General features: G+C 43.8%; 1 protein-coding gene across 2 annotated transcripts in view; it reads right to left on the bottom strand.

Moving 5' to 3' along the window:
- The window catches only part of PKD1 (polycystin 1, transient receptor potential channel interacting), a 114,644-nt gene that overhangs the window by 32,106 nt on the left and 68,977 nt on the right, over positions 1-13,561 (bottom strand). For both annotated transcript variants that reach the window (XM_083584728.1, XM_083584727.1), the window contains exons 17-22: positions 11,025-11,168; positions 8,880-9,159; positions 7,585-7,801; positions 5,482-5,641; positions 4,315-4,467; positions 3,287-3,431 (exon numbers count right to left, since the gene is read on the bottom strand). In XM_083584728.1, coding sequence (XP_083440854.1) covers positions 3,287-3,431; positions 4,315-4,467; positions 5,482-5,641; positions 7,585-7,801; positions 8,880-9,159; positions 11,025-11,168 — 1,099 coding nt within the window. The remainder of the gene's footprint in view (positions 1-3,286; positions 3,432-4,314; positions 4,468-5,481; positions 5,642-7,584; positions 7,802-8,879; positions 9,160-11,024; positions 11,169-13,561) is intronic.

Here is a 13,561-nt window from a genome sequence, read left to right as displayed (position 1 = left end):
GACGTGCCCGAAGATTAAGGCATTCTGGGAAATGATCTATAATGAACTTAAAAAGGTATTTAAATATACTTTCCCTAAGAAACCAGAGGCCTTTCTCTTGGGTATTGTCGGACAGGGGGTGTTAAAGATGGATATAACTTTCTTTTTGTACGCTACAACAGCAGCTAGAATGCTTATTGCGAAGTACTGGAAGACTCAAGAACTACCCACACTGGAAGAATGGCAGATGAAGGTGATAGACTATATGGGCCTGGCAGAAATGACGAGCAGAATCCGAAACCAGGGAAGAGAAGCAGCGCAAGAAGAATGGAAAAAGTTCAAGGACTATTTAAAGAAATATTACAAAATTAATGAAAGTTAGAATGATGTTGGACTGGAAAGTAAATGGTTACTATTAGCAAGGGTTAAGACAAGGAGAATAAGGAAGATTAGATTAAATTTAAATTAAAATAAGGGAAGATTTGCTGAGTAATTGATAAGAATTTGGAATACAGAAAAGGGAGGCATGAGGAAGTCGGGGAAGAAAGGTATAAGAAATTAAGATATGAAATGGTACATGTTTTTCGTTTTGTTTTTGTTTTTGTCTGTTTATGTATTTGTTATATGTTTGTTATTGTTATAAAAACTTTTAATAAAAAATTACTTTAAAAAAAAAAAATATATGAAATGGTACCCTTTCATTGACTTTGTTAAGAAAGCCAAACATGGTTTTCACCCTCCTTCGACCAATGGAACATTATGGAGAGACGTGTTTGTTTGATTGCCCTTCTTGGAACATCTAAAACCACAACCACCAACTGCTGTTTTTCCCTTTTTCTGTACAACTACTAAGCTCTGTTTTCCTTGTATGTCTTGTTACTTGAAATTAAAAATCAATTTAAAAAATAAGCCTCTGATTCTTGCTAGAATTTAAGTCCAGCGTAGAAAAATAAGAGTCTGATCCACAGCTCCACTCACTTTTCTCTCTACTGGCATGTGGCCCCCAGAAGAATGCCCATGAGGGAATGTGGCCTCCAAGCTGAAAAAGATCCCTCACCCTTGAATTAAACACTGTGCTGATCATCCAACCACAAATTAAACCTCCTGCCCTCCAGTTATGTTTGATGCTGAGGATGACTAGAAGAGTGACTAGTGGGGTGCCACAGGGTTCTGTCTTGGGCCCGGTCTTATTCAACATATTTATCAACGACTTGGATGATGGACTCAAGGGCATCCTGATCAAATTTGCAGATGACAACAAACTGGGAGGGGTGGCTAACACCCCAGAGGACAGGATCACACTTCAAAACGACCTTGACAGATTAGAGAACTGGGCCAAAACAAACAAGATGAATTTTAACAGGGAGAAATGTAAAGTATTGCACTTGGGCAAAAAAAAAAATTAGAGGCACAAATACAAGATGGGTGACACCTGGCTTGAGAGCAGTACATGTGAAAAGGATCTAGGAGTCTTGGTTGACCACAAACTTGACATGAGCCAACAGTGTGACGCAGCAGCTAAAAAAGCCAATGCAATTCTGGGCTGCATCAATAGGAGTATAGCATCTAGATCAAGGGAAGTAATAGTGCCACTGTATTCTGCTCTGGTCAGACCTCACCTGGAGTACTGTGTCCAGTTCTGGGCACCACAGTTCAAGAAGGACACTGACAAACTGGAACGTGTCCAGAGGAGGGCAACCAAAATGGTCAAAGGTCTGGAAACGATGCCTTATGAGGAACGGCTAAGGGAGCTGGGCATGTTTAGCCTGGAGAAGAGGAGGTTAAGGGGTGATATGATAGCCATGTTCAAATATATAAAAGGATGTCACATAGAGGAGGGAGAAAGGTTGTTTTCTGCTGCTCCAGAGAAGCGGACACGGAGCAATGGTTCCAAACTACAAGAAAGAAGATTCCACCTAAACATTAGGAAGAACTTCCTGACAGTAAGAGCTGTTCGACAGTGGAATTTGCTGCCAAGGAGTGTGGTGGAGTCTCCTTCTTTGGAGATCTTTAAGCAGAGGCTTGACAACCATATGTCAGGAGTGCTCTGATGGTGTTTCCTGTTTAGCAGGGGGTTGGACTCAATGGCCCTTGTGGTCTCTTCCAACTCTATGATTCTATGATTCTATGACCATAAGCAAAGATGCTGGAACTCAACCCTGACGGAGGGGAAAGAAATGCAGAGAAGCCAAGAGTGCTCAGCAGAAATCTAGATGGACCCTTTTTTTAACACCTGAACCTTGAATACTGATCCCACTGGGTTTCCCTTAGGATCTCATGAACTGCATAATGACACGGAATATCGCATTCCATACTCTCAAATTCACAAAGAAAGTAATTATGAATAAAGGCGACTGTATTCCTAACAAATGAATGTGAGGGTTTTCATTTGCTGAAGCGAAGTCTAAAGTGTTTCTTATGCCCTTACCTCTCACTTAAAGGGAAACTATGTGCTGTTCCCTCGGGTTCTCAATAATGGCTTTCAAAATTGAAGATTTGCTATGCGCACACACACACAAAAATTGATTTGGGGATTTATTAACATAGGAACACACGAGGTGGGCTTAAACCCAGACATTCCTCTGTCAAACTCCATATTGTCTACACTGACTGGTAGCAGGCAGGATCCGCGACCAGGGAGAAGAGTCGGCAGAAGAAGATTGGAAGAAATTCAAGGACTATTTACAGAAATACTACAAAATTAATGAACTCTGAAAGATGCTGGATTGAACTTATGTGGTCTCTAGCTGTTATGATAAAAATAACTGGGATTAAAATTGTTTAAGTCATAAAATTTAAAATTTAAAAAGTTGATTGGAATATAAGGTGTTAATTAAAAGGAATGTTAAGAGATTAGGATTTGCTGGATTAACAATTTGAACTAGAAAACAAGAAGGGGAGGTATGAGGAAGTCAAAGAAACATGTTATTGAAAAACTGTTATTGAAATTGATTTGTTTTTAATATTTTTCTTTTTCTTTTTCTTTTTGTGTTTGTATAAAATTGGAAAATTCAATAAATATTTATAAAAAAAATACAAAAAATACACTGACTGGCAGCAGCTGTGCAGGGTTTCAGAAAGGGAGTTTCCCCTCCAGTTCTACCTGGAGATGCTGTTGGAGACTGAATCTGGGACCTTCTGTATGTAAAGCAGATGCTTTGCCACTGAGCTAGCCCTTCCCAGGTACTAAAAGTCCCATCTTTTACAGCTGTGCTGGTTGAGGTTGGTGGGAGTTGTAGTTCAAAACATATGGAGGACGTGGGATTGGGGAAGGCTGCTTCAAAAATGAACTTTCCTGCGCACTCACCCATGATGTTGAGGATGTTGTCTGCGATGGTTGTTGGGGTCATGGTCCCTTGCATGGTCTCTCCCTGCAGAATGGCCATCATGTCTCTCAGTTTCTTCAAGGTCTTTGTCAGGCAAGCTTGGCAAACAAACTCCTTGTTGGCTACCTGTGAATCCAAGATGCAAGTTAATTGACCTTATATGTTGAGCCACCAAGTTGCCAGTCCTCATGTGAGTGTAAGATCTGCCTTCTGCAAATGGCAAACTGCTACTTCCCACACAACAGCTTCCAGGCATGCACTGCTATCTTTGACACCAAACAGTAGCAAATGTACTCACATGGGCTGAGAAATCCCAGCCCATGGGAGAACCATGGACACCATTGAGCGCCTTGGAGGAGAGGTGGGATATAAATCTAAAAAACAAATAAACTTGGTGTCCTTCAGATGTTTTGGACCACAACTCCCATCAGTCCCAGTATCCTATGGCTATGCTAGCTGTGGTCCAACTCCCTTCAGCGCCAGCCTCCCTCCCACTTGCTCCCCATGCCCAAGAGGCAGAGCAATGCGGCAAGAGTCTTAATAGCACAAGGATGGAAGAAGGAAGAAACCCCGATGAAAGAACTGTGGCAAGAAAAAATGATGGACTATGTGGAACTGACAAAACTGACACATAAACTACATGACAAGGATAACTCTGATTTTAAAGATGAATGGGAACCTTTTATGAAATATTTGAAGAGGAAACAAAATGAATTGGGCTCTTTGGCAGGTTTTGAATAAACATTCACAAACTCTTTATTGTAATATATAGACAGATAATTTGAGGATTTTACAATTTTACAACATGCAGACAGAAATATGTGTTGAGAAACCAGAGAAAGGAGCTGAGGGCAGTCTGGGGTGGGGTGGGAGGATGGGTGTTCTATCTGGGGGGGAGGGGGAGGAAAAAAATGGAGGGGGGGACAATGTAGATGATGTATTTTTGTTAAATTACTGTGTTGAAATCTTTAATTTTTTTAAAGAGGCAGAGCAATGCGATACCACCTACCGTACACTGAGCCAGGGCAGCCGCGATTTGCTGGATGTCATCCACAGTGGTCACATTAAGAGAAATCAGAGTTTCTGTAATGTTCCTCCGTGTCCAGGCCCGGAGACGGTCTTCATGTTTGGTTTCTGGTTTCAAACGCATGGAGCACTCATACTTACATTGGGGGTGAAAAGAAAAGTATGTGAACTAGATTCTTAAGACAGTTCTTATGAGAGCCTATGTAGTGTACTGGTTAGGGTAAGACTAGGACCTGGGAGAGACCAGGGTTCCCACTCAGCCATGAATAAAGCTCACTGAGTGACATTGGGCCAGTCACTGCCTCTCAGACTAACCTCCCTCACAGGGTTGTTATGGGGATTAAATGAGGAGAGGGAGAATCATTGATACTACCCTGAGCTCCTTGGAGAAAATGATGGTATAGAAATGCAGTAAATGAATGAATAAACAAGCCATGGGCTCTCTCTTTCAGTGATAAGCAAGGAGGGAAACCTTTCCATTTCCATGGGGTAAGTAGCCATCGGGAGGGGGAAACATGTGGAGTAAGGCATGTTAGTTTCTGTTTGCCACTGAGCAGCTGCTTAGAGTCACAAGGCTCTGTTTACATTCCAGAGACAGTCCAGGCTATTGGAAGTCTCATGGGAGACTAGAGACGGATGTGACGTTACTGGTTTCCTGTTTCCTTTGTTCCTTTATTCAGTTGCTCTCTGCTTTCATAGAGAGAGGATGTCTTTTCTGTCTGCGTAGCTTAGAAATAAAACTCTTTGCAATGTAGCCATCACTTCCGCATGCTGCTGGAAACTCTGCTTAATGGGAACGTGCCTTGGAGCCTCATCAAAGGCTCAGGTTGTTAATTATTCTTCGGAGGCGATTCCGAAGGCTCGGCCGGAGGAAAATGAGGCTTTATTAGCTTGGCCGAGCGGAGATGCCGACAAGGCAATCTCACAGATAAACTGGTCCCAAGCTGTTAAGGGCTTCCTGTACTAATAGTAACATCTTGAACTTGACCCAATAGCAAACTGTCAACCAGTGTGCGTCTTTGAGCACAGGTATCATATGCTGACAGGGTCTCACTGCTGCCAGAATCATGTTGAATCTACTAATAATGCCTACCTACCTACCTAACAAATGTCCTTCCACCCAGCCACCAAAAAAGGTGTTGCTTCATACCTCATTTAAGATGGTGATGAGAGCCAAGGAATATTCAATGACCTGTTGGGGATCGCTCTGTTTCACCAGGCCCTGCAGCACCACCTCAGTCTGGTTGGAAAGCCATTGGGGAAGGCTGTGAAATCCTTCTGGAGGGCTAGGCAGCGTGATGGCCATGGAGCTGGGAAGGAAAACAACCTTTCAGTGTCATGCAAAAATTTCCTGCACATAGAAAAATAGATGTCTTATATGCTAGCTTTCTATCTGCAGTATTATATTTTAAATATGGAACAGTGGTTCCCACCACCCAAAGGGGAACACTGGGAACTTTGTGTGAAGATTCCTTGTGGTTTAGGGAGATAGAGTACTTCATTTGGTCCTAAGCATTCTTCAATCCCTAGTTGTTTTCTTGAGGTGCAGAAAAGGTAAAGGGCAGGACACACCCACTCAGGCTCCTCACATGTTTTCCTCTCCACATTAAAGCCTTGTTGTGATGGATCAGCTCAGCTTCCCCAGAAATTTTCTAAGAAAGGAGCAGGGGCGTGTGATGCCAGCATGGGAAGCAGGCATCTCGTTTAAGATGAATGTTGCATTGCTCTGTTTCCAATTTGTCCCCAGCAGAAGCCCATTCATCACCACGAAGCTGTTTGTTACTGATGAGAAAAGGGTGCTGAATCCTTTCTTGAGACAAACAAATTGGACAGCGCTTACAGACACAGCCTCTCCCCTTGATTTATAAACCAACAAACTTGCATTTCAGAGAGTATCGATCTCCCACCTGCCACCCATATTATCTCAAAAGAGCTGTAAACTTGGACAAACCCTTGTCATCAGCCTTTCCCTAACAGATGCCAGGAGTTATTGCCAACTCCAAAGCATCTAAAGGGCACTGCAAAGGAAATGTTCTGTTACATAAAAATGTAACTCTTGCTCCTAAGTTTGCTAGGGCACCATGAGGTTAACTTGTTAAGCCTGGCCAGAGGTCAGTCTGGAAGGTGGAACCCTGGCTGGTAATTAAGTGTCTGTAGCTGGGAAACCTAGCAGTTTCCTGCCAACCTAGCAGTTTGAAAGCACTTCAAAGTGCAAGTAGATAAATAGGTACCAATCTGACGGGAAGGTAAACGGCGTTTCCGTGCGCTTAGTCAGAAGCAGCTTAGTCATGCTGGCCACATGACCATGAGCTGTACACCGGCTCCCTCGGCCAATAAAGCGAGATGAGTGCCACAGCCCCAGAGTCGGTCACAACTGGACCTAATGGTCAGGGGTCCCTTTACCTTTACCTTTAGCTGGGAATTAAGACCCTAGTACTTCCCTGAGGTTTTATGGGTTGGTAGATTAGAGAACCGGGAGGAAAGATGACCAGATCAAAGCATGATCTCAGAATATAAAGGAAACACACCTCTTGCTATAATAATAGATAACTGGCTTTAGCTTGAGAGTTTTTAACTAGAGAAAGGGAAAGCAGATTATGTCTGACTCTTTAGCTGAGGTGCTATGAACAGATGCTAAATTGGGTAAGGCTGATGCCAACTCACCCTAACTTGGAAGTCTCCAGGCTCTTGGAAACCCCTCTACAGACCTACGGGAAATTCTTTCCCAGGGATGTGGTGAGTACTCAAATAAAAACTGCTGAACATTTTGTACTAACCCATGCAAGTTTGGATTGATCCTTGAAATAGGTTAAGACTATTTCCAAGCAAACAGGACTGGGTGGGGGCATCCCTTATTATGCAGGGGGGGGGGGGACTGGTGGTAGCAGGCTCACCTGTTGACGGACCAGTCATCCAGCCTGCCCATCTGGCTGCAGACAAAGAAATGACAAGCATTTGGAGGGGACTGAGGAAACAGTAGGGTTTGTGGGTATTTATGAGTGCTCATATGGGTTTTTGAAGTCAGCAGAGCAGTATTAGTTCGTCTTCTGTAAAAAGAATACTGTTTTGGAAAGGAAAGGCCCTTCTATGTGGAGATTTTTGTCCTAGCCATCACCTGTATTGGATTTGACATTGCTTTAACTGTTTTTAATGTGTTCAACAGTTTTAAATGTGTTTCCACTGCATTGTGGAATTGCTTCAAGATGCTCCAGTGGAAGGGAGCCACAAATTAAACAACATCAACAATCATCACCTGTTGAAAGCCACAACGGTTGCTCCCAGCTGGTCCTGCACCAGCACTGAGACAGACACCAGGGAGCCTCCCTCCTGGAATCCAGGGGGCAGGAAGGCAGAATGTTCAGAATGGCTGCCTTTATATACCCAGAATTCCTCACAGTGACCGGTTCGGCAGCGGGCAGCAAGCAGTGTGTATACCAAGGGGGTGTCTTCGTCCTCCGTATCTCTCCAGCCTGCCAGCCAAATGCACAAAGTAGATCAGGGGTGACTACAGAAGGTTGATTAGGATTTACTGGGTAATTTGCATTGGGTTGCTTCCAGTATTAGAGTAGACCCATTGAAAATAGAGGCCACAACTAACGTAAGGCCACTAATTTCAATGGGTCTGCTCAGAGGAGAACTTAGCTGATACAACCCAATGGATTTATTTATTTATAATAAATATTCATAAACTGTCTACTCATATGCAACAACAACATGGTGTACAGCAGGTACAATATAAAGGTTTAAGATACCATAAAGACTATTCTGTATTGTCATAAAAAATGGCAGGCTCATCTTAAGAAAATATGAACAATTGAATAAGACTGTTGGCATAAAATATTTTCAAGAGACACTTGGAAGTGAGCAACAAGGATGCCTGCCAAATTTCTGTGATGTAGGTGACACTGAGAATGCCCAACTCCTAGCTGGCACCTTTTGGGCTTCTGAAACATGAACTAATGGCGCTACTGTTGGTGACCAGAATGGCTTCCAGTTGTTCAACAAAATGACTTTTCCCACCTGAATTAAGCTGCTGAAATGAAGAACCCTTACAGGGTTGTTGGGATAAGAAAATGGGGAGGAGGAATATGTAGACCACCTTGAGCTCCTTGGAGGAAAGCTGGGATATAAAAGTAATAAATAATCCTTGGATAAAGGGCGGCATATAAATTTAATAAACAAACAAAAGAATAAGAAAAATGGCTCAGGACACACTCAGAGGAGGCACCTTTTCCATAGGCCCCATAGCCAAAGACTAGCTTTAAGACAAGTCTCCAATAAGTTCAATCATCTATCTAAGGTGTGGGCAACCTTTAGCCCTGCAGATGCTGCTGAGCTACAACTCTCATCTCCCCTAGCCATTGGCCACCCTTGCTGGGGCTGATGGGAACTGTAGTTTAGCAACATCTGGAGGGCCACACCTAGTCTATCTAATATACTACACTGTCCCTCCTATTTCTTTTAGGGATCTATCAAACCAAGCAAAATTTGCTCTCAGGTACGTATTTTGAAGCCCGTGTTGGACATCATCTTACAATCTGGTCTCACCTGTACATTCAAAATGAATCTTGGCAGTCAATGCTTGGATAGGTCCCATTGGAGACAACCAGCAGGACCCCCCGAATGGTGGCTGGTTTGGAAACAGGTCGATGGAGGCAAAGCCTTCCTCCCCTGTGGCCAGGTCTGTAATGTGCAGAGTGAAGGTATAGCCCTCGCCGTCCTTCAGAGCCCCTGGCCTCAGGACCAGGTTCATTCCTCTGCTGCCGGTGGAGGTGGTTGTTCTGTCCAAGGCCAGAGTCTTATTTTTGAAGCTGTGTGCCGACCATCTCTACACAGACAAAAGAGGCGCAGAAAAAGACCAAGAAAAGCTTTAACTTTTGTCATGTAGAAATTCAAAAAGGAATTTCTAATGTTTTCAGACTGAGTTTGCGTGTGTGTGTATAGAGGAAAGTTACTTTCAACGTCCGGCCAAAGTTTTGGATGATCACTCAACTCCATTCCCAGACATTTGGGCCAAGGAGAACCAGGCAGGAGCCCAAACTGTCTGCTGGGAATACTTCCACCGTGGGATCCAGCTTGAGTCTCCTGCATTACATCACCTTCCAACTATTTTTTTTAGAGGGAACAGGAGAACACGGGTGGGGGCGAGACTGAAGAGTCCTAGGACCTCTGCAGGGCCCCATCACTTGGTTTAAAGCAGGCTTCCCTAACCTGGTACCCTCCAGATGCTGCGGACTACAACTCCCATCAGCCCCAGTCAACAAAGCCAACGGTCTAGGATGATGGGAGTTGCAGTTCAACAGCAACTTGAAACTGGATCTGACAGAGATTCAAGAGGCCTGTTCTCTGCGAGAATCATGTTCTCTACTTGATGAGGATCTCTTGGGAGCTTTTGTTTGTTGTCACTTTAAATGTTTATAGACCACACTTCCATAAAAACACAGCAAAGTGGTATACAGAATACAAGATAATTAAAACCTCAGTAAATACTGGTTGGTAAAAAGAAATTCACATGGCAAAGGCCTATGTGAATAATACAGTTTATAGGAAGTGTCTGAAAGAAGGCAGGGATGATTCCTGATAAACATCAATCAGCAGTGAGTTCCACAGGGCAGAGCCCACCACACTAAAGGCTCGATCCCTAGTGAAGGCTGTCTAAATCTCAGGGATTTCCCAGAGTGCTCCATCAGGTGTGGCATTAGGAATTCAGTGAGAACTCCCATCTCATGCTCAGACTGTATATAAGTGTAAATAAAATCTGATTATCACAGAAACTCCATAAAGTCTCCAGGGGCATCAATCCAAGGAATCCAAACCCATGAAAAGTGTTTGGACCCTGGAAAACCTCTCACCGCCTAGAGATTGGTTTGTGCTTAACAATACAGGCCACATTCACAACGGAACATTTAAAGCACTGTGATACCACTTTAAACAGCCATGGCTTCCCTCCAAAGATTTTGGGAGCTGTATGGTGGGAAAGTGGTTGGAGAAAAAAAATTTCTCCCTCTCTCATAACACTAGAAGTTGTGGGCATCCAATGAATGCTGGAAGACACAGGATGGGTAAAAAAAAGGAATCCTTCATGCATTGCATAGTTAAAGTATGGAACTATCTCCCCCACCAACTAGGATGGCTTTAAAAGAGGACTAGGAAAATTCATGGTAGAGAGGGCTATTGATGGCCAGGATGACTAATAGCATCTCCATGGTCAGAGGTGGCAATGCTTTTGAATACCAGTTGCTAGAACACACATGATGGGAGAGTGCTCCTGTGCTCAAGGCCTGCTTTGCGGGTTTCCCATCTGGTCAGGATGCTGGACTAGATAAGCCAATGGCATGATCTAGCAGGGCTCTTCTTATGTTCCTACTTATCATAATAATCATAATCATCATAATTTATTTATACGCCGCCCATCTGGCTGAGTTTCCCCAGTCACTCTGGGCGGCTCCCAATCGGGTATTAAAAACAATACAGCATTAAATACTAAAAACTTCCCTAAACAGGGCTGCCTTCAGATGTCTTTTAAAGATAAGATAGCTGCTTATTTCCTTCACATCTGATGGGAGGGCGTTCCACAGGGCGGGCGCCACTACTGAGAAGGCCCTCTGTCTCACAGGGGCCACATCAGGCACCCAATTAGCTGGCAATTGACTGTGCAAGGCTGACCCCAGAAACATCCAATGGCCACCTTACCCCCAGTTTGGAATTATTCTGGCAGTTCAAGCAGGTCCCTTCCAGGTACACATAGGAGCTGCGGCTCACTTCGTAGACAGACTGGGCCTTGCAAGAGACACACTCCAGGGAGACGATGGGGACCGTCCCCTTCTTCAGTAGCACCTGGGAGAGAAAGCACAGTGAGCCCACAGAAGCAGAGGTGTCAGCAGAATCCCTCCCCAGAGGATAACTGGAGGAAGCAGAGTCTGTGTTGAAAAGAGAGCAAAATTCTGAACTATGAGAATCTGAATTCTGCACCATGAGGCCCTGAATCCCACAACCAATATATTTCTTCTTTTTTTTTTTTGTTAGGTTAACTTGTTTGTAACATCTGATTTTATTGGTAATTTTAAAGTATATTTTATGTAAACTGCTTAGAGGTTTTGATCATTGAGCAGTATATAATTTCTATTAAATAAATATAAATTCTGCAAAACTAATGGATTTACATAATTTCCCCATCATTTTGTGTGATTCGTTCTGTTACTTAAAATAATCATTTTGCACGATGTAGGCTGTAATCTATAGGATGACCAGGGGCAGGGGGAAGGAGGGGCAGTCCATACAGACCTAGATAGAATTTTCTCTTACAGAACTAGGAAGATTCCACATTCATTGAAAACAACCTTCCCTAGCCTGATACCCTACAGTATTTTTGACTACAGTTCTCATCAGCCTCAACATCATAAACGGCTATGCTGGCTGGGGCTAATGGGAGTTGTATTACAAAACATCTGCTGGGTACCAGTTCAGAGAAGGCTGGCATGAACAGGTCCTTTTTCACACAGCTGGAACCTACAGACAAAGAGTGATGATTTCCCAACCCCACAAGAGGGCCCTTGCATTTTGAGGTTAACATCCCCTCCATTAGTTAATACTACACAACTTGGCTCCAGGGGATATTTTCATCAGATTTATCCCAGGCTTCACTAAATTAAAGGCGGCCAAGTTTGTCTTTGCTTCTGCTTCCTGCCTACATCAGATACGTTGTGTTTTACATTTCTCTTTGATGCCTTAGTCTCAGAATCCTAAATTTATAACCTGCTACCTACAGCACTTGGGAGGGACTTGTTCAGCCCATATCTCCATCTTAGAATCAACTCTGCAAGCTGACCTCATGGCTGCCTCATAAGACTACTTTGGGAGTCCTGTTTGTTTTTATAGTTTTTCTTCATTCCACCCACCCCTAGCTCCTGCTTTGTGTAACGTCTTGATGATGAAGAGTTCTGGAGGACTCAGAAGCTTTCCACACTTGTGTAACACTTTGGTTGGTCCCACTGAAGCTATTGCCCAACTGTGGATGGTTGGAGAAAGGGGAATACTGTTCACCAAGGTTTTCCTCAATTACGCAATTGAAAACAGGACTGCTGATTGATTAAGCAAACAACACACAATGAGTCAAAAGGGCAAGTATGAAAAAGACTTGGAAATGAGAATTGAATGGCAAATGCTTGGAATTCCCAGCTGGGTTCCATAGGGAAATGCTTTGCTAAACCCTGGCACCCCAGGATGGCCTCCACTTCCACGGGACACTTGTCTCTCCAACAGCGTAGGAAACGGTCTCATAATGAGCCAGATCATCGGTCCAGCTACCTCAGTGCTGCCTGCACTAACTGGCAGCATCTCTCCAGGGAATAATATAACATGTAGTTAAACTATGGAACTCACTCCCACAGGAGGCAGTGGTGGCCACCAACTTGAATGGCTTCAAAAGAAGACTGGGCAAATTCATGGAGGAGAGGGCTATTGGTGCCAAGTAGCCATAATTGCTATGCTCTGCTGTGCTCGTGGAAAACAATCTTACTCGGCTACGAGTGATCGCCAAAGAAGAAAGCTCTGCCTTCATGTTTGGAGGCAGCAATGCTTCTGAATACCAGTTGCTGGAAACCACAGGAGGGGAGGGTTGTTATTGTGCTCAGGTCCTGCCTGCAGGTTTCCCTTTGGGACATCTGGGTGGTCTCTGTGAGAGCAGGATGCTGGACTATGATGGGCCTCTGACCCAATCCAGCAAGCTCTTCTTGGATTATTACAAATTCTTTCCCAACCCTACCTGGAGATGCTGGGGGTTGTACTTCTGCAATACAAATAGAGTACTTGTATTGCCTTCTGCAATACAAAGCAGATGCTCTACCACTGAGCTATGGCAACTGTGAGATACTCCGGCTATTGCGCCATTATCTCCATGCAACTCTAAATAACTACAGAAGCCAAGGGTGTCTCTTGAGGCTTCAGGCAATAATAGGCATTTTTGACAGTAGCGATAGAGCTGCTGTTTAATGTGGCAGGCTGTTAAAAGAGCACCAAAGCCCTCTCTCCGCAGAGCAAGATTGAAGGGCCCCATCTGTTCCTCCCATCCCTGTGACAGTCAAATCATTGTTTTGCATTCATGTATGCAAGCGAGATTGTACGGAATGTCCTTGAAAGACTATCAATTTGACTTTGGTTCTTTCTGCCTCCCCCCCCACCTTCCTATTTCCTTCCAGTCTTCAGTTTCCAAAAGAACAACACACACACAC

This window comes from Podarcis filfolensis (genome assembly GCF_964270895.1).
Source record: "Podarcis filfolensis genome assembly, chromosome: 14".
NCBI classification, from domain to species: Eukaryota; Metazoa; Chordata; class Lepidosauria; order Squamata; family Lacertidae; genus Podarcis; species Podarcis filfolensis.
The sequence above is the reverse complement of the archived record's forward strand: the minus strand, read 5'-3'. Positions and strand labels throughout refer to the sequence as shown.